The sequence below is a fragment of the Magnolia sinica genome, chromosome 18, assembly GCF_029962835.1.
Source record: "Magnolia sinica isolate HGM2019 chromosome 18, MsV1, whole genome shotgun sequence".
Lineage (NCBI taxonomy): Eukaryota > Viridiplantae > Streptophyta > Magnoliopsida > Magnoliales > Magnoliaceae > Magnolia > Magnolia sinica.
The window spans coordinates 51,917,026-51,944,982 of record NC_080590.1 but is presented as its reverse complement, the minus strand read 5'-3'; the positions used below and the strand labels follow the sequence as shown (position 1 = coordinate 51,944,982).

At 41.4% G+C, this 27,957-nt stretch overlaps 1 protein-coding gene across 2 annotated transcripts in view; it reads left to right on the top strand.

Annotated features, from left to right (window-relative positions):
• Positions 1-27,753, top strand: part of LOC131234016 (outer envelope protein 61) — a 31,701-nt gene extending 3,948 nt beyond the window's left edge. Inside the window, exons 4-12 of one of the 2 annotated variants that reach the window (XM_058230971.1) lie at positions 1,454-1,510; positions 2,409-2,537; positions 16,547-16,624; positions 16,844-16,914; positions 17,425-17,477; positions 20,618-20,822; positions 21,452-22,031; positions 22,485-22,628; positions 27,213-27,753. In XM_058230971.1, the coding sequence (XP_058086954.1) occupies positions 1,454-1,510; positions 2,409-2,537; positions 16,547-16,624; positions 16,844-16,914; positions 17,425-17,477; positions 20,618-20,822; positions 21,452-22,031; positions 22,485-22,628; positions 27,213-27,359 (1,464 nt within the window). In that variant the 3' untranslated portion in view covers positions 27,360-27,753. The remainder of the gene's footprint in view (positions 1-1,453; positions 1,511-2,408; positions 2,538-16,546; positions 16,625-16,843; positions 16,915-17,424; positions 17,478-20,617; positions 20,823-21,451; positions 22,032-22,484; positions 22,629-27,212) is intronic. The other variant, XM_058230972.1, reaches the window with a different exon arrangement.
• Positions 27,754-27,957: the final 204 nt, after the last annotated feature.

The following is a 27,957-nucleotide window of genomic DNA, read 5'->3' as shown; positions in this document are numbered from 1 at the left end:
CACTAAATAATTGCATGAGGAGCCACCTTCCCCAAAAATCTCCCCCTTTATTAATAACCACATCTGCAACTATGGAACATATCATCCATGGATTGTGGAAATGTCCAACTTATACCAAATAGGCACAAGAAATACCACCAAATAGACCTAGGCTCATGGGAATGCACTAGAAGGTGTTTGTCGATTTCTCTGCTTTCTTGAACAGAAAACAGTTGCTTGGGCTCGTAGTTTATGCCTTTGGCTTGTCGTCCAATAGCTTGCTTTCGTCATGTTGGTGCATGCATTTTTCTTTCTTTGAAGCTCTTGACCAAAACAAGATTGGCCGGGGTTCCTAAAAAATGAAGAAAACATTCCTATACATCTCCTAGTACCCTAGCGCTTTTGTCTCATCCATCAGAAACTTCATAATGTCTTTAAGTTCTGATAGTCCTGATCACCGTGCACAAGTTCCACATGCGAAATAGAGGTGTTGGTGTGACTTCATGGGCCTTCATGAGGCAACAGGATCATAGTAAGCGTGTCTCTTTAGCATGATGTCATGGACATCGGATATTTAAATAAAATGCAAAATGCTTCTTCGAAACAAAATGATGAATACATGTGTTAGGCTGCATTTGGATGCACAATTGAATTGAATTCCGAACATTCAGTTTAATCAGGAGGAAATGACAAAAGGTTAATGATTTCCCTTGGCATTTGTAATGAGGAAGCCTAGAAGTGCTGCTATGTTTTGTATTAGTGCTACCTGAAAGTGGATAATGGCAATTTAGAGCCCAGAGCCACTATAATATGTTAAGGAAATTTTATTGTGGCACTTTCCACTTTATAGATGATAGTTGCTATGGAATTAGATAGTGGATCCATGAGCACCCCTAAACATTATAGAATTTCATGGTAACGTTCTTGTGTTCTTTCGCTGCCTCACTAAGGGCCCATTTGGACGCACTCCTTGAAAAGGGTGTTTCAAACCTGCTTTTGTGGTCTACTAGGATTGTTGCTGAGTTAGCATTTTAGCCCCTATTTTGTCGAGCAGGAGATGAGATATGGGGTATTGCAAAGTGCATCCAAACGGGCAACATCAAATCTGTTTGGATCAAAACCGTGTTTAGGCATCAAATGCCCCTTCGGAGGGTGTGTCCAAATGTGCCCCAATTATCATTTCACATGTTTTTTTTTTTTCCCACCTCTCTCAATTCATATTGCCACATGCCTTTAGCTCATAGACTGTGCATACATGCTTGGATGTGTATCCATGTCATGTCTCTCTTGCACTTGTTAGATTTTCTTGACTGCTGATATAATTTTAGCAGAGTTCTTGAAATTCTTCTATCTGTAAAAAAACTAAATCCTGTACTAAATACTTACAAAATTCCTGCTTTTACTTTGGCACTATTGGCAAATATGCCTGATAGCAACTAGCAAGTGGGTTGATGAATTTTTTCCATCTTGTCAGGGTAATGATCTTCATGGCCAAGGAAAGTATAGTGATGCAGCACTGAAATATCTGCATGTATGTCTCTCTCTCTCTCTCTCTCTCTCTCTCTCTCTCTCTATGAGAAATGCTTTGGTTCTCTCTTACCACTCTACTGCTGTGAGTTGCATTTGGACATGTGGACAGTCCAATCAATCATTCTCATTCGTCTATTTGGTCCGTTTCACTCTCATGGGCCACTACAAGAGAATCTCATTGATCAGATGATCCTATCACTTAGAATTTTTGCTGTTTATTATAACCCTCCGTTTCCAAACCATGGTTGGGATGCTTAGGATCATCTGACCAAAGTGATTTTGAGGAACCATTTGCAATCAAAGAAGTGTCTTCTAAATGGAAGGTTCATGTTGATGATTTTTATTTTTATTTCCTGCTGTAAATAATCTGGGTCATCCATGTTTTGCGATTTTGATTGGATGGATATGATCCTCTGTTCTGTGTGGGTTTTTCATGTTTAACCCATGAAGTGTGGGTTGCACCAAATGGGCAGGTAGATATAAACTGATTGTACTATCTGTGTGTTCACCCCATCTTTGGTTGCTCTTCTCTAAAGAATATGTTTGATCTTAGTATCTAAGCTGTCTAATTGGTGGCTTAGAAAAGGGAAAATTATCACAGAAAGGGCCATCATTCAGGAAAGTTAGGATAAAGGATCCAATTGGCACACTTTGTTGAATGGATGGTTATATTAAAGAGATCAGTCAAGAAAGTGATACAAGTGCCATGCTTTTGTTGTGATTGCCAATGAGGAGTGTGCTGGAAGGATGTGGATGCCAGATTGATGCTTTGGACTGCTGACATGTCTAAAAAGAATTCATTCGCACCATAATATGGTGCAAACTGAATCTATATATAGGAATGTATATTTTTGTTCTAGGTTCCATTCCTTCTAAGTATATTTTTCTCACATCTGTAGGCGAAGAACAACCTAAAGAGTGTGCCCGTCGCCAAAGGAAGAGCACTCCAATTGGCTTGTTCTCTTAATTTAATGTCATGCTACTTGAAAACAATGCAGTATGAGGACTGCATAAAGGAAGGTTCAGAGGTATGGCCAGATGCCCAAGTCTTTTTCTTATTTTGTTGAGTTTGTAGTGCAGCCAATATGATCGATACTGGCTCGAAAATTGTTCTGAAGTCTTCCTGGTTTGATTCAGCTGAATTTCAATTAAAACTGATGACTCAGCCAAGTCACAAACAAAACAATGAACCAGAAAATGGAAAATTTTTAACGAGAAAATATGGAAAGTAGAAAAATAAAATGGCTTGGGCCATGGTTACCCCACGTTTTACTGGAAAGCAAAATAGGTTTTTTATTATTTAATTTTATTGGTTAGATTGACTTAATTGTTTCAGTCTTCCGTAAACTCACTAGAGATTCATCTGGGTTCTGAAAAGAATCAGCAAATCATAATTGAATCACGAATTCTGTGAAGAATCTGCTTGTCAGACTGGCCAAATTTTCAGAATTCACTAGTGGCCTGATTATTCGTTTAGGAACATGCTCGTATCCTGGCTTGAGCCTAACTCAGAGGATGCCCGACTCCCATTTTTATATGCAGCACTAGAGAGACAAATGCTTGTATGATTCAAGCTTCATCGTCCTATGTAAGTACTGCCTTCCTCACCATGTGGCGAAATGTATATGATGATTGGGAGTGTTGCTTTGGTGGCATCCAGGTTATGGGCTACAGCTGAGTAGTCCTAATAATTGGTTAACTCTGACCACCTGATTGCTGTGAGTTTGCCCATTGAATGTGGACTTATACACTTTTTTGAGTTAACCTTTCCTTTTGTGGCTACTGATTGAATGATTGTCATAGTTCAATCACTTTTCTTTTTGAGATATGGTCCCACCTCATGGTGCCCGCCAATTCTACAGTCCGACCCCCCTATGTAACTGCAAATGTACGATAGTGATGGTTTTTGTGTCCTCTATGGAACTCCATGCACCCCCCACTTTGTAAGAGGGACAACACTTTTTTGAGCATGTGGTATGTTGATCCATTGCCCATGTCCCCTTGTCCACTCTCTTGGACATGGGCAATGTGTTTCTTTATTCTTCACAATATGAAAGACTTCCTAGATTGGGTGGATTTATATGATTTGTTGGATCTTCCACTGGGGTAGGTAAGCATGCGTGGTCAAACGATGAGAGTAAGCTATTTTTCTGCTATTGGATAGATTTTTAGTGTCTGCAGACCGAATCGAGAAATTCCTTCTTGCATGTCAATGGGGCTTGCCGAGACCTATTTATGACCATTGTCCGATATTGCTAAAGGTGGTGGAGGATTGCATCCAAAAACTTTCAAGTTTGAGCTAGCCTGGATGGAGATTGATCATTGATGGGTTTGAGCAATTGGTAATTGATTGGTGGTCTTCTTTTGTGTTCGAAAGTTTTACCGGATTTAGATTAAGTCGAAAGCTTAAATTGCCAGTAGAAAAGATAAAAATTTGAAAGAAAGAAGTTCTCGGGTCTCGGGAGGTAGAGCTCTACATATTATTGAAAGAGATTAATGAGTTAGATGTTAAAGAGGAGGCATGTCATGGCTGAAGAGCGTGAAAAGAGAGCTTCCTTAGCCTTGAAATATTCTAACCATATCAAAGAAAAGGAAATCAGGTGGAGGCAAAAATCGAGAGCATTGTGGTTTAAAGAAGGTGATAAGAACACCCATTTCTTTCATGGCATAGCTAATGCAAGGGCTCGGGGCAAAAAAAAAAAAATAGCATCTTGGTAGTGGAGGGGAAAAGGACATCGGAAAAGGGGGAGATTTGCGACTTAGTTCATTTCTACAAGAAACTATTATCCTACGAGCAGTGCAAGAGGCCATGGCTAGATAATTTGGAATTTCCTCAATTGTCAAATGAGGAGGCGACATACCTTGAAAATCTGATATCTGAAGAAGTTGAGGTTGCTCTTGATTCGATCTTTTTTGGTACACTTATTTTATGTTTTGAGAGGGACATATATGGAACAAAAAAAGAACTGTGAGGGAAAAATTGTAATTTGGTAGCCCAAAAGCCTATTTAAGGCTTGGACGTCCAACCCTTATGGGTTTTTTTTTTTTTTTTTTTAATGATATATTTTGTGAAAAAAGAAAAGAGTTTTTCCATTTTTCCTATGTGTGATTCATGGAAAATCTCTTGTGATTAGAGATCTCTTGGTGTATTTCCAAGGTGGTGTGAAGCCACAAGCTATCCTTTTGTCTCTTTTTCTTCAACAACAAGGTATTTATACTTTTCTCTTTTCTTCTCTTAGCTTCTTCTTCTTATCTCATGCCATACCCAACCCATTAACACCAACCCTAACCCATCTTACAACCCTAACTCTCTCCAACCCAAACCCACCTTAGGCTTGACTGTACGGTCAACCCAGATTGTACGGTTGGCCATACGGCCATCCCTCTTCCCTTTTGTGATTCTTCCTTCCCCTTCTCCCCTCATCTAATCTTTCTTGTGGAAACCCTAATTCCCAAACTTAGAACCCTAATTCCCAAACCCTTAACCCTAATTCCAATTTCCCCCAAATTGAAAAAACCTCAAGTTCCCCAATTGAGCCCTAAGTCCCAAATTGATCAAATCTACATTCAATTGGTGTTAATACCCTATGCTAGAGGTAGTCCTAACTACCATAGGTCCTTGTAAAGCTCTATTTTATAGTTTTGGACTGCGGGATTGTCCCTGGGCCCCAAATTTGAGCATAGTTACTTTTTGGGATTACTTCGATTTATGATTGAACTGCTTCATTTTATACTTTAATTGTTTACACAATTAGTTGGCTAAGTTTAGCAATTCATCGTAGTAAATCTTAAGTCTTGCATCAAAGGGGCTTTTCCCTCATCGTATCTTGGCCTGCCTTTATGTATCGGGAAGGCGACAAAACATTTGTGGGTTTAGGTCACTAAGAGAATTGAAAGGAAGCTGTTGAGCTGCAAAAGTCGTTATTTGTCTTTGGGAGGTCATTTAACTTTCATTAAAGCTGCCTTCTCTAATATGCCGGTGTACATTGTGTCGCCCTTCAAATGCCCGAAATCGGTGCTGGATAGGTTGGAAAAGCTGAGAAGAGAATTCTTGTAGAAAAGTGGCAGAGGAAAAAAGAAAGTTTCACCTTCTCAAATAGGAAGGGGTTTGCAAGCCACAAAATAAGAAAGCCGGGGTGCGTGCAATGGGGGATTCGGGAATCATGAACATCGCACTTTGGATCACTCTAGTAGGGTGCTCATCCACGAGGAACGCAAATGGGGGTTGTGTCGAGGCAAACATAAATGTAGGAGGGGTAGAAGTTGTGGAGGAGGGAGAGGTGGAAGGTTGGACTACAGTCAGTAGGAGAAGGGTTGAGTTGGTGTAGAGGGGCAGAAGGTTGAATCTTTCCAGAAAGAAGTTCCAAATATCTCTCGCTGATCAAAATGGGTCGTGAGTGGCAGAAGGAGAGGGGTAGGGGTAGGGGTGGGTACTCTGGTAGGGATCTCATTTGCGGGGAATGCAAACGGGAGTTGTGCCGGGGTGACCAGAAGTACAAGAGGGGAAGAAGTTATGGAGGAGGGAGAGGCAGAAGGTTGGACTACAATCAATAGGAGTTGTGGTTCCCCGTGATCGAAACACAATGGCTTACAGAGGCGCTGCCTTCATTCGTATGAGCATGGAGGAGTTGTCTTGCGCGGTGAAGGCCCTAAATGGCGAAAACTTCGGTGGGAAGAAGCTCCTTGTGCAAAAGGCCCGATATGGGCCCGAGCTTAAGAACAAAGAAAATGGTGGAAGACGTGGTGTTAGAAGAGAGGGAGATGTTGTGAAGAAACTAGTTATTAAGAAGAGGAAGTCGGGTGTTGAAAACAAGGGATATTTGGGTTCTACGGGAGGTACATCTATCCCGTTTCGGGATGTTGTAGCTGGGGGAGTAGTAGCTGAGGAGATTCAATAGGAGGTTTCATTTTTTTTGCCAAAAAAATATAAAAAAATATGTATTTAATCCGGAATATTCTAAGCATTCCAAATATACATTCATTTATAAATTGGAACATGTTTATGGTGGTGTAACGGTCCACTCTTTGGTGAGAAGTCGTATTAATTTTTGAACCAGGTAACCTGAATTTGACTACAAAATGTATATATTTAAATTTCTAAATATCTAATTTATATACTTAACAATTTAATATCTTTCTCCCAGTAGTTCTTTAAAAAAATGAAATAGATGGCGTTGCCAATTTTGGGCTGACTTAGAGGACCAATCTATGCCCCAAATTAGCCTCAAATTCATGCAATTTATTATCATTATCCCACTTATGTATTAGTGGACATTTATTGGATAGTGAATCATGAAAAAATCAAAAGGCCCTATTTTAAAAATAAGCGAGTACACCAAATAATAATTAAAACTATTCGACAAATTGATTTGGCATTGTGAGTTACAATTGCAGTCCATAATTTAAAAACTGCTACGGTATACCTTGGTCAATTTTTTGGCAAATTAGGTGGGACGGATTGGATTACCAGTCAAAGTTTGGGCCCAGCTAGAAGTGTTTTAAAGTTTATTCTTTGGGATTAAGGTAAGAAAAGATATTTAGTGGCACCGAAACTGGGGATTAACCCTCATTGAGCATTGGATCAATAACTTTATGTCAATATGAAATTTGTTTTTCCTCTTCATTCGTGTATTTGACCTTATTGACAAATTGGATGGAAAATAAATGTTACAATGGCTACGAATTATTTAACGGTGAAAATCATCATCTCGCTGCTATTTTTTGTGGTCCAGAAGATCTTTGGATACGATTCATTTTTTAGGTAATGCTCTAAAATAATATTTAAAAATAAATGAACGGTGTGGATATAATAAATACATCACTGTGGTGCCTATAAAACTTTGATCTCCTTTGAACCGTTCGTACAACTCAGAGCTCGAGGAGTGTCAGCGCTCGTCTCAGCGTTACACGTAAAAATAGAAAAACTTAAAAAAAATAAATTAGAACACACCTGATGGGCCGCTGGCTACCGCTTGCCAGACAAGAGAGGAGAGGAGAGAGAGAGAGAGAGAGAGAGAGAGAGAGAGGAGGAGGAGGAGGAGGAGGAGGAGGAGGCCGCAGCCGCAGTCGCAGCAGGGCCGCAGCCGCAGCCGCACAGGGCCGTAGCAGGCCGAGAAGAGGAAGAAGAAGAAGAAGAAGAAGAAGAAGAAGAGGAAAAGAAAGGAAAAAGGTATGGGTTTATTTATTTATTTATTTTTTCCAAGGCCCGGAACAGCTGTTACGGGTCAGTAACGGCTGTTACGCCCGTAACGGCCGTTACGTGTACAAAAAAGGGACTCGGCCGATACGGCCCCGTATCGCGTAACGGGTACCACCGTTACCGTTAACGGCCGATACGTAACCATTTTGGGACACCCACTTCTACAGGAAGTACATCTATCCCGTTTTGGGATGTTGTAGTTGGGGGAGTAGTAGCTGAGGAGATTCAATAGGAGGTTTCAGGGGGAGTCATTATGGAGAAGGGGAAATGGGTATCAGTCAGTGGAGAATCAAGGATCCATATTCAACCTAAGGTGATAATGAAAATCATGGGACACCTCGCAATGGATGGTAGTAGTAGAGATTGGAGAAGATTGTTCTTTGTGTGAGATAGGGAGCTGGATAGAAGAGTGTTGCGAGCTTTCGTTCGAGGATATTAATCTAAAACTGATTTGGAGGAATGAGGTTTGGATTTGTTTCCAAGTTGGCATGAATTTGGATTTGGTTATGGCTGTCGGAGTTATGTGTACGGATGGTCCAGTCAGGAGGCTTAGAAAGTGGTTGAAGTTCTTCTTTGGGAAGGAAGAGGTGTGGTACCTGACTTGGGATATACCCTTTGAGCCATGGTATCAAGATATCTTTATGGCTCTAAGGTCGTGCCTCGGCAAAGTTATCGCCATTGATGCCTTGACAAAGGATGGGGTAGAGCTCGGGGTAGCTAGGATTTGCGTGAAGAGGAAGAGAGTGTTGGACAGACCAAAATTGATTTACGTGGTTGTCAGAGAAGAGAGGTTAGAACTGCGAATTCAGAAGAAGGGGAAGTGGGGATCGCTGGCTCACTGGGGGAGGTTGGGTGCAGGTGGGAGGCTGAGAAGCTGACCGGAATCCATGGCGGTTGTTCGACAGAGGGTGGAACATGGGCCAAGTGCTCCTTCGATGCACCTGAAGGAGGGTATGCTTGTAAATCCTATTGGAGGAAGAGGGGTAGTTGTAGAGTTGCAGTTTCTGAGGAGCTAGTCATCGTTTGGTGTGAAGCGAGAGCACTGGGTCCTCTTGTCCTCTCTCCTCGCCTTTTTTCGAATGTAGGCTCGGAGTCCAAACCGAACCTAAATATGGTATGTGGTTTGGGAGCTCTCGTTTGAGCCCAGGGTCGGGCCATTTGGGTGGAGGAGAATATGGCCTTAGGTTCGATGGCTTCCCAATCCTTTCTTACACTGGTTTTGCAGAGCTTTGCGCTCGGTGGGAGTAGTTTGAGGCAAGACACGTGGATGTTAGAAGATGCGGATGGGCAGTTTAAGGAATATGTTTGTAGGAGAGTTAGAGGACGAGGATGGTCGAACTTTTTCAAAGCCAGAGGAAGATGCCATGGCATTTGACAGGCTTGAGGCTAATGGGGAGTTATTGGAAGAAGCCCTGGTTGTCACCCCTCTGCGTGCCGAGAAAATGCAAGAAGACGTAGTCGTTGTAGTTCAGGCTACCCCAGATAAGCTGATAAAGGATCTTTTTTTTTTGGGGGGGGGCGTTCTTTTTTGCCGTGAGTTATGGATGTTTGTGCTTTTTTCAAGTTTGTTCGGGGCAAGGGTGCTTAGTGTTTGCAGGACCTTCAAGCGTTGAACTCTAAGAAGTCTCCTAAGGGTTGGAGGGAGTTGCTGAATTTGGAATGCACCATCAACTATGATATTGCAGGAGGAGCAAGCGAAGGAAAGAGGGCGAGATCGGGTAAAGTTTGTGTCTAATGATTATTCTATCTTTGAATGTGGGTTTGGGCTGCAAATTCAAAAGGGCCTAATTGAGTAGATTGTGCAGAAAATCTAAAGCTGAGATTATAGCGATTCAATAATCAAAGATGCAATCTGTTGAGAGATGTATGCTGGAACACGAAAATCTGGAGGAAAGAAGATTCTTTCTCTTTCTGTTAAGCTTAGGGACATGTCATTAGGGTTTCGAGTCTTGGCCCTTGTTCTTGCAGTTTAAGAGACCAATTCTTGTTAGAGTTGGACAACGTGAAACAGAGATGGGACCTGCCTTGGTGCGTCGAGGGTGATTTCAATGTTGTGTGATTTATTCATGAGATGTCCAAGGGCCGGCATGTTACTTGTAGCATGAAGAATTTTTACGGATTTGGTGGCCCGACATGATTTGGTTGATCTTCCACTTGAGGGGGCCAAATTTACAAGGTCCAATGGTAAAGAAAATGCTATCCTTTCGTAGTTAGATAGATTTTTGGTTTCAAACGGATTGGCTTGACAAATTCCCATTGGTGAGATAACACGGCTTGCGAGAGAACCTTCTTGGATCATTGTCCAATTGTGCTTGAGGTAGATAAAGAGGATTTGGGGTCCAAGGCCGTTTAGGTTTAAGCTAGCTTGGCTGGAAGTTAACGGTTTTAACCACCTTATTGTTGATTGGTGGTCCTCTTTTATTGTAGAAGGGTATAATGGCTTTGGGATTAATATAAAATTGAAACTTTTGAAGGAAAATATCAAATTGTGGAAGAGGGAGGTGCTTGGTTTCTGGGAGGCTAAGTTTGAGAGCATGGCAAAGGAGATTTGTGAGTTAGATATCCTGGAGGAGCATGGCAACTTGTTGGTGGAAGAAAGGGAGGCCCGTAACGGCCGTTACGTGTACAAAAAAGGGACGCCGCCCAAACGGCCCCGTAACGCCTAACGGGTACCACCGGTTCCGTTAACGGCCGATACGTAACCATTTTGGGACACCCACTTCTACGGGAGGTACATCTATCCCGTTTCGGGATGTTGTAGCTGGGGGAGTAGTAGCTGAGGAGATTCAATAGGAGGTTTCAGGGGGAGTCATTATGGAGAAGGGGAAATGGGTATCAGTCAGTGGAGAATCAGGGGTCCATATTCAACCTAAGGTGATAATGAAAATCATGGGACACCTCGCAATGGATGGTAGTAGTAGAGATTGGAGAAGATTGTTCTTTGTGTGAGATAGGGAGCTGGATAAAAGAGTGTTGCGAGCTTTCGTTCGAGGATATTAATCTAAAACTGATTTGGAGGAATGAGGTTTGGATTTGTTTCCAAGTTGGCATGAATTTGGATTTGGTTATGGCTGTCGGAGTTATGTGTACGGATGGTCCAGTCAGGAGGCTTAGAAAGTGGTTGAAGTTCTTCTTTGGGAAGGAAGAGGTGTGGTACCTGACTTGGGATATACCCTTTGAGCCATGGTATCAAGATATCTTTATGGCTCTAAGGTCGTGCCTCGGCAAAGTTATCGCCATTGATGCCTTGACAAAGGATGGGGTAGAGCTCGGGGTATCTAGGATTTGCGTGAAGAGGAAGAGTGTTGGACAGACCAAAATTGATTTACGTGGTTGTCAGAGAAGAGAGGTTAGAACTGCGAATTCAGAAGAAGGGGAAGTGGGGATCGCTGGCTCACTGGGGGAGGTTGGGTGCAGGTGGGAGGCTGAGAAGCTGACCGGAATCCATGGCGGTTGTTCGACAGAGGGTGGAACATGGGCCAAGTGCTCCTTCGATGCTCCTGAAGGAGGGTATGCTTGTAAATCCTATTGGAGGAAGAGGGGTAGTTGTAGAGTTGCAGTTTCTGAGGAGCTAGTCGTCGTTTGGTGTGAAGCGAGAGCACTGGGTCCTCTTGTCCTCTTTCCTCGCCTTTTTTCGAATGTAGGTTCGGAGTCCAAACCGAACCTAAATATGGTATGTGGTTTGGGAGCTCTCGTTTGAGCCCAGGGTCGGGCCATTTGGGTGGAGGAGAATATGGCCTTAGGTTCGATGGCTTCCCAATCCTTTCTTACACTGGTTTTACAGAGCTTTGCGCTCGGTGGGAGTAGTTTGAGGCAAGACACGTGGATGGTAGAAGATGTGGATGGGCAGTTTAAGGAATATGTTTGTAGGAGAGTTAGAGGACGAGGATGGTCGAACTTTTTTAGAGCCAGAGGAAGATGCCATGGCATTTGACAAGCTTGAGGCTGATGGGGAGTTATTGGAAGAAGCCCTGGTTGTCACCCCTCTGCGTGCCGAGAAATGCAAGAAGACGTAGTCGTTGTAGTTCAGGCTACCCCAGATAAGCTGATAAAGGTTTTTTTTTTTTTGGGGGGGGGCGTTCTTTTTGGGCATGAGTTATGGATGTTTGTGCTTTTTTCAAGTTTGTTCAGGGCAAGGGTGCTTAGTGTTTGCAGGACCTTCAAGCATTGAACTCTAAGAAGTCTCCTAAGGGTTGGAGGGAGTTGCTGAATTTGGAATGCACCATCAACTATGATATTGCAGGAGGAGCAAGCGAAGGAAAGAGGGCGAGATCGGGTAAAGTTTGTGTCCAATGATTATTCTATCTTTGAATGTGAGTTTGGGCTGCAAATTCAAAAGGGCCTAATTGAGTAGATTGTGCAGAAAATCTAAAGCTGAGATTATAGCGATTCAATAATCAAAGATGCAATCTGTTGAGAGATGTATGCTGGAACACGAAAATCTGGAGGAAAGAAGATTCTTTCTCCTGTTAAGCTTAGGGACATGTCATTAGGGTTTCGAGTCTTGGCCCTTGTTCTTACAGTTTAAGAGACCAATTCTTGTTAGAGTTGGACAACGTGAAACAGAGATGGGACCTGCCTTGGTGCGTCGAGGGTGATTTCAATGTTGTGTGATTTATTCATGAGATGTCCAAGGGCCGGCATGTTACTTGCAGCATGAATATTTTTTACGGATTTGGTGGCCCGACATGATTTGGTTGATCTTCCACTTGAGGGGGCCAAATTTACAAGGTCCAATGGTAAAGAAAATGCTATCCTTTCGTAGTTAGATAGATTTTTGGTTTCAACGGATTGGCTTGACAAATTCCCATTGGTGAGATAACACGGCTTGCGAGAGAACCTTCTTGGATCATTGTCCAATTGTGCTTGAGGTAGATAAAGAGGATTTGGGGTCTAAGGCCGTTTAGGTTTAAGCTAGCTTGGCTGGAAGTTAACGGTTTTAACCACCTTATTGTTGATTGGTGGTCCTCTTTTATTGTAGAAGGGTATAATGGCTTTGGGATTAATATAAAATTGAAACTTTTGAAGGAAAATATCAAATTGTGGAAGAGGGAGGTGCTTGGTTTCTGGGAGGCTAAGTTTGAGAGCATGGCAAAGGAGATTCGTGAGTTAGATATCCTGGAGGAGCATGGCAACTTGTTTGTGGAAGAAAGGGATAGAAGGGCAACTTTGCCTATTACTTTCCCAAATTGGGCCAAAGAAGAGGAAATCAGATGGTGCCAAAGATCTAGAGCTGTGCGCATTAAATAAGGCAACAAGAATACTCTATTCACTCACAATATAGCTAGTAGCAGGGCTAGATCTCCTATGCTTGTGATCAGTTCAAGGACTTCAAATACGTTCAAGGACTTCAGATAAGAAGGAGATTTGCGACTTCGTAGTCCACTATTAGAAGAATTTGCTTACTTGCGATCATTGGGAGAGGCTGCAACTAGAGAAATTGGAGTTCTAGAAGCTCCCCGTAGCTGAGCTTCCTTGCTTGAAGCACCGTTGTTAGAAGAAGAGGTTAAAGCTACTATGGGTTCGATGAGTGGTGATAAGGCCCCGGGACTGGATGGTTTTCCTATGGCATTTTTCCAAAATTTTTGGCAGTGGTTAAAAAAGCATGTTATGGATTTAATTTGGAAATTTGGGACGAGGTTGACTTTCTTCTGAGTTGGGGGCTTCTTTTATTGCCCTTATCCCAAAGCGTGAGGGGGTTGAGCAGTTAAAAGACTTTCGTCCTATTAGTTTGATTGGAGGTCTTTATAAGATTTTGGCTAAGGTCCTTGTGTTAAGATTTCAGAGGGTCCTTTCGAAGGTCTTTTATGACGACTAAGGGGAGCTTTCATTGAGGGCAGGCGAATTCTGGATAGTGCTCAGCAAGCTTGACGTTGAGAAGGCGTATGATCATGTCGATTGGGTGTTCTTAAATTATCTGCTTGAGAGGTTGGGATGTGGTATGCGATGGAGGGGTTGGATTTAATCATGCGTAAAATCTGCCTCGTTTTCTATTGTGGTCAATGGTTTGCCTAAGGGTTATTTTAAAGTGTCCAGGAGTATTAGGCAAGGGACCTTCTTTCTCCTTATTTATTTGTGGTGATAGGGGAGGTGGTTAGAAGAATGCTTCTTAAAGGTGTGGAGAATGGTCTCTTCAAGGGGTTTGGGGCTTCAAATGGTGGAATGCAAATATGTCACCTTTAGTATGCGGATGACACGCTCTTATTCTATGATGTGGATAAGTATTCAATCGACAACCTTGGGAAACCCATTGTTTTGAAGGTGCCTAGCCTTAAGATTAATGTTAGCAAAATGGAAATGTTGGGAGTCCATGTCGAGGGTGAAGACTTGCAACGCTTGGCGGGTATTTTTGGATGCAAGGTGGGATCATTCCCCTCGACATACTTAGGGTTGCCGCTTTGTATTGGAAAGTCGGCTAAGCAACCTTTGGGATAAGATGATCGGAAGAATTGAGAGGAAGCTAGCAAGCTAGAAGTGCTGATATGGCGATATATATCTTTGGGAGGTAGGTTGACTCTTATTAAAGCGGCTTCTCTAACTTGCTTGTGTATTTTATGTCCCTCTTCAGGTGTCCTAAGTCAGTTTTGCACAGGCTTGAAAAGTTGAGAAGAGATTTCTTTTGGAAAGGCGCTAAGGGTGAAAGGAAATTTCATCTCCTCAAGTGGGAGGAAGTTTGCAAGCCGATCGAGATGGATGGTGTCGGTCTAAAATTTTTGGGTGACATGCATATGGCTCTTCTTGGTAAATGGATGTGGAGATTTGGCCTTGAAATGGGTCGGCTCTAAAAGGAGGGTGGGTTGTGAAAAATTAGTCTTTATATAGAGCCTCGACCATTTGGAAGGTGATTGCGTCAAAAGAATGTTTGGTGAGAAGATGGATAGTGTTCTTTATTGGAAATGGGCATCGCATCCATTTCTTGGTGGACATTTGGTGCGGTGATCGTGTGTTTTAGGACCTTTGCCCTAGGTTGGCTCGTATTGTCCCTGACCGCTTCATTTCGATAGCTGATTGCTTTTTCTTTATGAAGCAGTTCAGTAGTTTGGAATCTGCTTTGTCATGGGAACATGATGGATGAGATTGAGGAGCATTCATGGGTTGGGTTAGGGCTGGGCCGAGCTTTGTCCAAGCCCGGCCCGCATTGTCCAACGTAGGCCCAAGCTCAATCCAAGCCTTTGATGGGCCAAAACAGTCCAGCCCGCATGTTTTTGCTGGGCTTGAGCTTGAATCCAGCCCGAGCCTGAGCCTAAACCGAAGAGAGATGGAGTGGGTTGGAGTAGCAGGAGAGAGAGAGAGAGAGAGAGAGAGAGAGAGAGAGAGAGAGAGAGAGAGAGAGGATTAAGTAATACACGAATGTCCCTGACAAACTGAGCAAGAGGTATATCATTTCTTTTATCCAAAACATGGGGTTTCTTAAAATTCTCCCTTTTAATTATATTGTGAGGGGGGTGAGAGATGGGAATATTTTACTAAATAAAAAATAAAAAATCAAACCTTAACGGGCTAGGCCTGCGGGCTTTCGGAAATCTACGTCCAAGCCTGGCCCGACTTTGAAATGGGCTTGATTTTAAAGCCTGATCCCTATCCTCAGGCCTAATGCTCTAGCCCAAGCCTGGCCCGAAAGCCCGACGGGTCAACTCGGCCCATTGACGCCCCTATTACTGGATTGTTTGAAGAACGTTATTTGACCGATCTCGAAGAGGGCTCGATGATTTGGGCTGCGCATCCATCTGGGAAAATTTCAGTTCGCTTGTTGTTTAGTCTGATTAGTGGGCCGCCCGGATCTTCCCACCCGTCCTACCCGTTCCATCATTGGTTCTATGGAGCTCCTCTTCAGGTGGTGGTTTTTGTGTGGCTTGTGGGGAGGAAGAGAGTTTTCACAATTGACAATTTGCAAAGGAGATTCTTAGTTCTTCCTGGTATGGCTTGGGTCCAAGTTGCCCTTTTTCGTTGTACAGGTGGTCCACCTTGGACTGGTACCCATTGAAACCGGTATGACTTGGGCGATACGAGTGATATGATATTTAGAACACTGCTACCACAACATCTCCCATAAAAAGTTGGTCTTTTTATTCATTTTTTTAACACATGCACTCACTCCCCATACACCCACACACTCACACCACAGTGGGATTTCACCACAATGGGTACTTGAACCCATAACCTCATGTTGAAACTCTTGTGAGTCTACCATTGAGGCATGAGTAAGGACCCACTAAAAAAGTTGGTCTGTTTTGGGAGAGCAAGGACTCGCACCACAGTGGGATTTCACCAAATCCTTTGTCATTTTTTCTTAAAAACCCTTCTCATGCCTTAATGATGTTATATGGTTTAATTGTTTCCAGTGGCTGATGGGTGTAAGTTTTTGCCCCTGGTAACTCATTGGGTGAAGTAGATATTATTTATTGACTATTATTATTATTAAACTATTACAACATACTATTAACATGTGATATCTTATTATTTAGATCTTTGTAAGTACACCAGGGAATCCAACATTTAAAAGTCACTCGGTCCGACACCCTTGATCCTTGTATCCTTGTCAAAATAACATGGAGCCTACATCATAAGTATCCTTTCTCTTCTTATTTGTGGATTGTGGATTCCATATGGGAAATGCTTTATTATTATTATTATTATTTTTTCTAAAAAATAAATAAATTTTGAAACAGCATGGAATGTGCTATACTTCAACTACCAGTCGAACGAACTCTACTATAAATGTTGGCATTGAGATATAAAACAAGCTCCTAAAGAAGGAAGATCTCTTGCTATATGAGTATCCCCTATTTACACCACATATTGTTTATATTGAAGTGGGGCTCCTCTTTACCATTTCAGGTCTTGCAGTATGATGCTGAGAATGTCAAAGCTCTTTATCGCAGAGGCCAAGCATATAAAGCACTGGGGAAGTTAAAAGTGAGTTGTTTCTCTTTATGATATGTCCTCTTTTATTATGCTTGCAAAACTCAAATACTCAATAGCGGGAGAGACATTCTTGTTGATGTTGTAGCCGCGTATAATCAATTGCATTATATTTGTAAAAAAAAAAGGGTTGCATTTATGAAAGATGTATTATTTGATGGCATGTTTTACACTCCCCTTCTGATGATATCTCTATAATGAATCATGTGTTAGGCTGCCGTCTCTGATTTGAGTAATGCACACAAAATTTCCCCTGATGATGAAACCATTGCAGATGTCTTAAGGTATGGTTTTTTTGGTTGTTAAACCCTGCCAGGGACAACTTTGGAGAATAGGATCTCGAATCATACTTCCCCCATGGTACTTGCCAATGTGACATTGTCTGTGATCCTGGCTGTTCATCAGGTGTGCCCCATTGTGCATGTGCTGCGTGAAAAGTCAGGCTGATCTGATCTTAAGGTGACATGCAAATTACATGTATATGTTGAATACTGCTTGTCTAATCTTTTGGCCAGCCATTTTTCATCCTTTCTGGCCAATCTGATTATCAGTGTAGCCTGATTTTTCTGCCAATGTTAGAACACGGTGGGCATGACCTTATGAACAGCCCTGATCTTGTCCACATGCCACGTTGGCATTTCAGGGGATAGTGGGATGCGGAATCCTAGTCCATTGCTTGTAGCCTTTACATTTCTTTATGCAATTCTGATGCTGCTTCCATCGAAAAATTCAGCAGCACTGGAATAATGTTTCGATATGGAGACGTGGCTGATAAAGGTTGTTAATTGATGCAGAGATGCTAAAGAAAAGTTGTCAGAAGAAGGTGAATCTCAGCATGTGTCTCGAGGTATTCTTTAATTCTTCTGTTGTTTCGTTTATGTAATTAATAAATCTGAGTTATATGCAATGCTTGGACCGAAAGCTTGTACTTAACTGTTCAGGTTTTCAGCTTGTGTCAAGACCATGGTGGTGATGGTTCTGTTATCCAAGCCGTTGAAGTTATGGCCCCACTGGGATCAACCATGAACCAAAAATCTCCCCAATGTAAAATTCTTAACCCTTCATTTATAGGTGGCCAACAAGTAGATGTTAAGAAAGAAAATTCAGCAATGGTTCATATTGAGCCCAAAAAAGCTGCCAAATGTTCAATAACTACAATCTTTCAATTCGGGGATTTTTGATGCATGGACCATCCAAAGTGAGGCATCAGTTTTGATCAATGAACTATGGGCTCTACTAGTGCAAACTAGAATGGTACTGCACAAACTTTGGTCTGAGCATTATCTAATACATCATTTAATCTATATCTTTTTTAAGAACTAAAACAAAAAGCATATCGACCCTATCTGTTTGAGGCACAGTGCTCCTTATTTGGAACTTCTACAAAAAACTGGACACATTGCACAGGATCTAGAGCACTCATTCTGTTGGTCTCATTCTGCTTTGATACTTTGAAAAACTCACTACATGATCATCTCTGATTGATTGGTCACCAAAGACACGAGAAAAGAATATTGGCGATAATCAACACTGAATGGAAAAAGGTCTGCCATTCAAGAGGGCTAGGATCATCTAATCCTTGATTTGCAATTAGTAGTCCATCCATGGTGAAACCTTCCTGGTGACTGTCAGAATCATGCACCATTGTGCCGTGTGTCTGGTTTGAATTGGGGATGCAACTGTTAGTGCACTTATTTGCACACATATTTGTCAATCACGTGACTAGTTGTGTTGAGTAGTCGGATGAGTTCTTGGCAAATGAAGACCGACGACGCAACTGGAGTAGAAGCCCGAACAAAGTCAGCATCTAAAAAAGCTTCTATGATCTTGACCTTGCAAATAGATGATCCCAACCTAAATAGGAAAACCTACTTACGTCATCTATTCAAAGCCAATTTCGATATCATATTTTCTATCCTTTAGTCTTGCCTTTAGCAAGTCCCAAGTTGATGAATGATTAAATGGACAAACAAGAAAATCTGTCCACTTTTGGTAGGAAGAAGGTGCCACCGAATAACACATTCGGTATCACCGAAGATACCTTCGGTGTCACCGAAGGGGCTCAAAACAGTCCAACAAGATTACAACATTAATTCGGTGTCCTGATTGGATATTTTAGTGACATCGACTGCCCCCGACGAACAAAGTTCGGTGCCACCGAAAGAGACCGTTTTCATTCAGCAACTTGAGGAATTAATTCGGTACTACCGAAAGATATTTCGGTACCACCGAAGCAAGATGGGTGATACCGAAGTTGGCTTCGGTAGCACCGTAAACTAACTGTTTTATATCCGTTGGAACTTTTTATTTATAAAAGCGGCTTGTAGAAACTTGCAGAAAGTGTGGATTTAGGCATTTCAGAGTCCCTAGGTTGTCCCAAGCTCTAATCTCTCATCCTAGACTCTATTCACATGAGATTCGTGTTCTTTTCATTGTGATTCATCACTCATGAGCATTCAAAGCTTTTATTTATGAAGAACATGATCTCAAGCCTTCACTAGAGTATTGAGACCAAACCTATAGGTATATCCTTAGTCTCAACCATACTCTAGTGTATCCATCGGTTGAATCCCTTAGGAAATCCACTCATTTTTCTAGATAGGTGATTCAACCAACTCCCATTACCTCGGTCACCTTTATAGGTACATCTTATGCAAGGTTCTTGATCGTGAAGCTGAGCCAACAAGTAAATCTAAGCTACGCGATCGGGGGAGCACCGGAAAGTTGATTCAAGTACGAGAGCGAGAAGATCAAGCATCCCAAGACGAGTTACAAAAGAGAACTCTATCCGACAAGTAAGTGTCATAGTTAAGAGTTTAAAGTTTAGTCTCTTTCCTCGTGTAGGATTGAGGCTAAGAGTTTGCTATCAACAAACTCGTGTATGTGCCTTGTGTGGGACCTTGGCCGGTGGGCCTAAATGTAGGTGCCTTGTGTAGGACCTTGGCCGGTGGGCCTAAACGGAGGTGTCTAGTGTGGGACCTTGGCTGGTGGGCCTAAGCGTGGGTTCTAGGTGTAGGACCTTTGCTCTTGCGGAGAGCATAAATTGGTGTCCTTAGTGTAGGACTGTAAAGGTTATTGGTGAACCTGTTTTAAAACCATTAATAGTGAAATCCGGTGCACTCTGGGATTGAGTGTGGATGCCGGGAGTGGAGTAGGCACGTAGCCGAACCACTATAAATGCTTGTGTTTGGAATTGTTATTTGCGTATCTGTTTAATCATGCTTATATATGCTTGAACGTTTTAACTTCTCATACATGATCGAATGAATGCTATGAATTGATAGGAAGCACATTCCACACACAAGCTCACAACACTAGGCTAGTTGCTGTATCTGCATATCTTTAATAGCCTTTGTGATTAGAACCTCTAACTGGCTTGGAAGCTGTTAGAGTTATATTGCCTTGGTTTAAACTGAATGATTATTTAAGTTAGGCAATAAGGACTTTAAATAGGCAAAAATATTTGAAAAGTCATATTCACCCTCCTCTAGGACATTGCCTCATATTCATTCTTCAGTATTAGCGGTATAAACTGCAATTTCAGCAACTTGGGTGAGTTTGATCTGGGGTGCAACCTGACCTCAAGAGGACCCAACATCAACCTGACCCGACCAGAATTCGAATCCAAGGTGCCTAACCTGAATTCATCTATACTCAACCCTAAATCCACCCAACCAGACCCCAAAACATGTGATTATTCCCAACCTGATGTAACCCAATCCAAATTTGCTCAACCTGAACCCAACCCAATCTCAAATCACGTTGGACCATTGGAGTTTTCCAACCCTATCTCGACGTGAGGAACTTGACAACCCGACTCAACATGACTTAAATTTGGGTTGGGTCAGTTCGGTTCAGATTGACTTGAACCCAAGTTGCAGCCCCAGTTTGAATTTAATGCTCTGGATAGCTTTATGCTCAGGTTAGCTTTCCTGGACATGCCTCCTATCGCTTTTGAATGGTTCTTATGCCTTGCCAATTTCACAGGAGTAATTATTGAAGAAATAACGGAAGAAGAGATCTGCCCCACACCATCTGAATTTGATAATAGTTCATCTGCCACGGAATATTCTGTAATGCAACTGCAGGAAGCTGGAGAATCCCCCCAGGGTCAAGGTGGGTCTAATATTCGAGTTCCTACTACTGATGCCGAGTGCTTGCAGGGATTGAAAGACAACCCAGAAGCCATCAGGTTCGCCAATTCCTCCATATTCTCTTTCATCCGTCATCATGGAATTGTTAAGTACTTTCTCTGCAGTTTGCACGAGGATAGATTAAAGGGGGATTCATGTACAAATCAGGTGGCCATACTGGGAACAATTGAACATGCCCTACCTGAGAAATCCCGCCTGTCCAATCATCAAGTGTGCCACCTGTGTTTGTGAGAAATGGAAGGTTTGTAAGAAAAATGACAAAAGCCATATTCAATTTACTTTTGTTGCACCCAACATGTGGGCTGATCTTAATTTTTGGCCAGGGCATGTTCCCAGTGGGACCCACATGATAAATGATCATGAATTTTGCAAGAAATGGAAGGTTTGTAAGAAAAATGACAAAAGCCATATTCAATTTCCCTGCCTAGCCACCCAACGGGTGGGCCGGTCTTAATTTTTGGCCAGGTCATGTTCACAGTGGGATCCAAATGATAAATGATCACAAATCTTGCACATGCATTCCAGGTTCACAGTGTGGATAATGTCCATTTGCTGAGCTGCATAACATGGTTCATAGTGCTGCGATTGCAGGCCCTTTTGTTGAAGTTGACTTTATGCTATTCCATCAGTTAATTTTCTCCCCCCCAAAAAATGGTCTGTGTTCCAGGTCATTCCAGAATTTCCTGTCAAATGCCGATCCCAATGCTTTTGCTGCTCTGGGTGCTGGAGGAATGCCACCTGAGATGGTCAAGACTGCCTCAGGCATGATCAGTAAGATGTCGCCAGAAGAGCTTCAGAAAATGCTCGAAATGGCTTCTTCTCTGAATGGGAAAGGCTCTCTTTTCCCGACGGCAACAGCAGATACTAGTGGCCGTGGATCAGCGGCTGGATTGCAGCCGCCTCCTGGAATGTCGCCTGACATGGTTAAGACTGCATCTGATATGATTAGCAAGATGTCCCCACAGGAGCTTCAGAAGATGTTTGAGGTTGCCGCGTCTTTGAAGGGGAAGGATGGGCCCTTTCCAATGGCAGCATCAGATGCTAACAGTGACAGATCAAAGATGCCTCAATCTGCAGGAACTGCAGGAGTTTCTGCTGCTGGTGAGAGTTCCAGTGGGGATGAGAATATTTCTCGTGGGTTATTTGAAAATTCAAGAACGGGGCGGTCTTCATCAAACCTTCCTTCTTCTGGAGCTGATTTGCAAGATCAAATGAGAAATCAAATGAAAGATCCAGCAATGCGTCAGGTCGGTCAGCTTGCATTATTTGAGAGTTGACAATGCCAAGACTTAGCAAACGTATAGTATTCTGAGGCATATGCTTTCCTACACATGGGGCCAATGTTTGGCATTCCAGATCATGATTGAAGATCCTGACCCTTTGGTCAATGGCCTATTTTCTAACCACCTTTTAGGCAGATTGAAGGGTTAAGATTTTCCAATTGTAGATATTTTGGGACGTTCCCCATCCATGGTGGGGCCTATAAGATCAATGGTCTGGACATTCAAATGTGGGTCCCATGCATTCGAAATCATGCGCCTCAGCAGACAATACATTTGTTGAGGTCCTGCACCCTAAAATTCGTAGTCTGAAGTTTCAGATTGCAGTTGAGCTTTCTTTGTCATCTTCTTCACATCTTTGCTCTTTTGCTGTTACATAATGCTTTTTTCTCATATTCTGTGAATGCATGCACTTTGCAGATGTTTACATCTATGATTCAGAACATGAATCCGGACATGATGGCAAGCATGAGCGAACAATTTGGAGTCAAGCTTTCGCGGGAGGAAGCGGCGAAAGCCCAACAAGCCATGTCTTCGATGTCGCCTGAGGACTTAGATAGAATGGTACTTACTCAGCTTTCTACCTTTTGTCTACCCGTGCTTGTAATTTTGTCTTTCCTTGTGTCGCCTGAGGACTTAGATAGAATGGTACTTGCTCAGCTTTCTACCTTTTGTCTACCCGTGCTTGTAATTTTGTCTTTCCTTGTGTCGCCTGAGGACTTGGATAGAATGGTACTTACTCAGCTTTCTACCTTTTGTCTACCCGTGCTTGTAATTTTGTCTTTCCTTTCTTTCAAAGGGTATTGCCATGTCAGCCATGTGTCAACATGGCTATTAAGAAAAATCTTGATGTATTTTCAATGTGATTTGTATACAACACTTTGGAATGGGTATCTGCACCCTAATTATTGGGTCTAGATACATGAGGACCTACAGGGTGTCCTAATGTGCCAATCTCATAGTCATAAGTGGGTCACGTGGTTTGGTTGTCCAGACCACTGATCTCGTGGGACTGATAGTGTATGGGGAATCCTTTAAATTCTTCCAAGATGGAAGATACTAACCATTCAATCATTGGACTATGCTGGATTTTTGCATAAATTTATTCTTTGGCCACTGATTGAAGGGTTAGTGTCTTCTAATCTGGGAGACTTTTGTAGCATATCACATCCACAGCGGACCAGATCATAGGTCTGGTTCACTGGACCACGGGCAGCCTACCTCCAGGGAATGGGTGCCATATGATGCTACTCATATCTGGTGTTGGACCTATACCCAGTGTTTTTTGTAAACAAATTTAATACTGGACGATAATGGATGATATTGGATGCATTATTGCCATTGGTAGTCCGTGATACAAAATTCAAGGTATCACAATGTTTATGAAATGTTGTTGATATTATCAGATAATATCATTTGATACATGCGCTTATCTTGCAGTATCGAAAATATTGCAAGATGTTGGCTTTTCTCCTTTGGTATAGTTTGCTTGTATCAACAATAACAGTGTCAATAGTGAAAAAGTTAGAAAATTATAGAAAGGTCTGGAAATCTTCAATTTTTTGAAATTTTTTTCTGAGGTAATCTCTTCCCAGGGGAGGGGTGTTGTAACAACTCCACTTGAGTTGTTTGACTTCAAAACATGTTTTTGGTGGAAAAAATTGCAATGTGAGTGGAATTGGGCCAAAACTCAAAGGTGAGAAAATATTGTTTAGATTTCTTTGTTTTATTCTACATATTAGCATGAATTCTAGCGGAAATAATGCTTATGCCTGATTTCATGCGTTGACATGGATTCAAGGGGAAAAGAAAAATAATCAGATTTTGAAGGTGAAAAATGGAGGAAATTGGGGAAATCCGATTTTTCTCAGTTATTTTCATTTAAAATCGAAAAGCATGTGTGGAAAAATTATATGTTGATGAGTGTCCGATCTATAGATTGGTCACTCTTCATTTGTTTTGAAAAGTTATTTTTTAAATAATTAAAAATGTAGAAAATATAGTTTATAGAAATCTGCAGTGGTGACCCCTTGTAGATTTCTATTAACTAACTGAACATAATTATTTTTAGAAAAAAAATTAGTTCTCATGTGAATATTAAATAAATATATTTTTTAATACTAGAAAATGAAAAATCGTATTGATTACTGTATAATAAATATGTAATGGGGAGACAATTACATATTTTTGTTTTTAAAATTTGAATATTCAAAAAATAAAATGATTGACTAATTGCATCACTTTTGGCTAACTGTGCATGGTTTTGTCCCTAAACAATGGAGAACTACTATTCCTAGTGTTTTTTTTTATAATCATTTTAAGTCCTAAGTGTGTAATTATGTGTCTTTAACTTGGCCTGATGTTTCACTGAAAAATTCCGCCATTTTCCTAATGTTTCCCCAATATTTCCCTTAGTGCCTGTTTGATAAGCAGCAATCCATGGGAAAACAAAAGAATTCATATTAATTATTTCCCAAGGTACTATTGAGGAAGGGATTCCATTTTAAGTGGGATTTTTTATTTGCATGTGAGAATCTCCACTTCATCTCACAAGGGTCACCTTGGATTTTGTGCTTAAGAATTCTAGAAATGGAAAAGTATAATTATTACATTTGAAATCAATAATCCCTTTGCAAATCAAACAAGAGAAAACAGTAATGGTTACACTTTTACTTTCTTTTTCCATGGATTTCCACATAGAACAATATCATTCCTGGTATCTGCATTATTATGAACGATATTGATACATGTTCCTTATCCCAAGGGGGCAGTACATATAATGATAACAATACCTAAAACATTGCCTATGCCATTGGTAGAACAAGTGAGTTCACAGTTCACACACACACACACACACACACACACACACACACACACACAGAGGGGTCCCACCATCATTTATTTCAAACATCCACTCTGACCATCAGGCGACTGACCCAAATTTAGGCGTAGGGCTGAAAAACCAACCACATTCGTGATTTAGGTGGACCTCATGATTAGAAACAGTGTATAGGGCAACACCCACCCTCCAAACTGTTTCCCTTGGTGTAGCCCACCTGAACCATGGATGGACTGACTTTTGGGGTCCATAACTAAAATTTTGTGTGCCATCTAATGGTTTGCTTGGATTTCACATAGTCATCCCGGTGGGTCCTGTAATAAAATCAATGGTACACGTCTCTCTCATCTGTTTCCTTTGGTATGGCCCACCCGAATCATGGGTCAGCCTAATTTTTTAGCCGTGGGCCTAACATGGGATGACACATGTAATGGTCGGAGTGGATTTCATGTACACGTCATGGTGGGCCCATAAAAAATCAGGGTGTGGTTCACACGTTTCATCCTGGACTGTTGACTCAGGACTTATTTGAGCGCAGCTTGCTCCCCTACGCCATGGTTCGTAGGGGAGCATTACTCTCTCTCTCTCTCTCTCTCTCTCTCTCTCTCTCTACACATGCACAAACGCTCACACACACATGGTGCATATTAATAAATCATATACCCATTAAGGTGCATTTTTCTGTCTTATGCATATATGGTTTACTCTTTTTAAATTTTTTTTTTTTTTAATAGAATAATGTAGCTATTTCTGCCTTTTCATCCATCTAGAGAATTTATGTGATGACTACGTTCATTTATTGGTTCTTTACAATCAGCTTTAGAACTCAAGTATTCAAGAACTTGCTGCTCAATAGTTTCAGGGGTCAAAAAAAGAAAAAGAAAAAGAACTTGCTGGTTAAATTGTAAACCAGACCCACTTGATTTGGCTGGGCCCTTGATTAATGTGTCCAAATTAAGTTCTATAAACAAACTTTATAATTGACTTGACTGACTTGGGGTTGAATTGTTCTTTCTTCTTCCTTCTTCCTTCTTCTTTCGTTTGGGCCACTAGACTTCCAATTCTAAGTTTCTTTCCAAAAACGAAAAAAAGCAAAAAAACTCAGGATTGGATATCTAACCAGACCATTTTAGATTCAAGTCTATGCTTTTTATGAACATTAGGCTAGACAATTTTAGATTCAAGTCCAAGTTTTTGATGAACATTAGGTTACAATATCTTTAATGCTAATCGAATTGATCCCTGCATTGCATTATAGCTGTGTTCTAGATATAAAAACTAGTTTCTGAATTCAGTAATTCTCTTTGGATGCATGGAATGGAAGATCTGTCGAAATTTTAATTCTGTGGAATATGTTTTCTTCAAATGAAAATTCCAAGAATGATTTCTGTGGTTTGAATGCCATCAGAAAAATTCCATGTGCTGTAACAATCTCTCAGACAGGGCACAGTATGATTCCTCTGGAAAACCCCTGATAGAATGATTACAATTTACCGAACAAACCATTGCATAAATCCTCTTAAAGAAACTCTGGTCATATACAATCTCCCATCCAGAGCATTGTATGATTTCTCCCAAATAAAACCTTGATCGGATGCATTCTCTTGGCCACGGTGTTGTAGACCATCCCAAAACGATGAATTAAAAAGGAAAATAAATTCAAATATTCATTGTTCTTCGTGATGAGGATCCTCCTCCTGAAGAGAGGGGAAGGGGTAAAGTGAGGGAGAAGAATGCTAGGGTTTTACGAAAAAAATCAGATGGGACCCAGTGTGATCATCATCATAGCCTTTTCCAAGCTGTTTGGGGTTGGCTTTACGAATCTTGTTTCACCAAACAATCCTTTCTAAAGCTATAAGTCATTGATCGGTGAGGAAGTTTTCATGAGAGGAAATTGGTGACCAAGTTTTCATGTATTTCCTCTCACCTCACTGAATTCAATTCCCTTTAGGCGGCCCTCTCTCTTCTTCTTTTCAGCCCCTTTCAGCCTTAATTAATATTCCCCCTCCCCACCAGAGCTGTCTCCATCAATCCTTCATTGCACATGACCAAACCATCTCAATTTGCTCCCTAAGTTACTTTGGCGGATCTAATTCTTACTCCTATCCTTCCTAGTCAGATCTATATTATACAGCTTATTAAGCACAAGATCTTGAGTCCTCTTTATCTGAATCTCTAGTCAGGTAGGACTTGACACAGGCCCTTGTTTTTTAATCAAGGGTTTAAATGTCATGCCTTGGTATTATGGATGCATGCATAGCTATCTTTTCCTTCATCAGGTTCTGATTGAATGGTATCTATTGTTTCAGATGCGGTGGGCTGACAGGATACAGAAAACAGCTGAAGGTGCAAGAAAGACGAAGAATTGGCTCTTGGGTAGGCCCGGCATGATACTTGCAATATGCATGCTCATTTTAGCCATAGTCCTTCACCGGCTCGGCTACATTGGTGGCTAGACTCTGTGGACCGCTCTTGTTCTTTCTCACGGGCATGTATGAACCCTCCAAACAAATCTGATCCCTTGGCAGTGAAAAGTAGCAGGTCATGATCGGTCTCTTGATTTTAACAGTGTTGGCAGCACACCCAGAATCGTATGAACTGCGTTTTCTTCCATTTGGATTGTTACATATGAGTTTAAGATGACGGGAGACTGAAATTAATGCCTCATGGAAGTGGGAAGGGTAGAGAAGGGGTGAAGATGCCTAATTTGTGTGCTTTATTTTGTTATTCCGTTTTTTTTTTCCCCTTTTCTTTTCTTTTTTCAATTGAACTGATTCTATTATTTTGTTACAATTGAGATGGAGAAAAACAAGGAATGCTAAAAACTAAGGCATTGCAATTTCCATTGAATGATGTTGTCTCCTATGAATTGTTGTATGCTGGCTGTCTAACCATCATACTGTCCATAGTCTCTATGTTATCAGAAGTTATTGTCTCCTAATCATGCTTCATTGATAATAATACTAACCTTTGAATTGTAGAATAAAAGGTTAGCTGTTAAAAATTTTCTTTTCATTGTTCTGTTCAGAACTAATCTATAGATTATCATGGTCA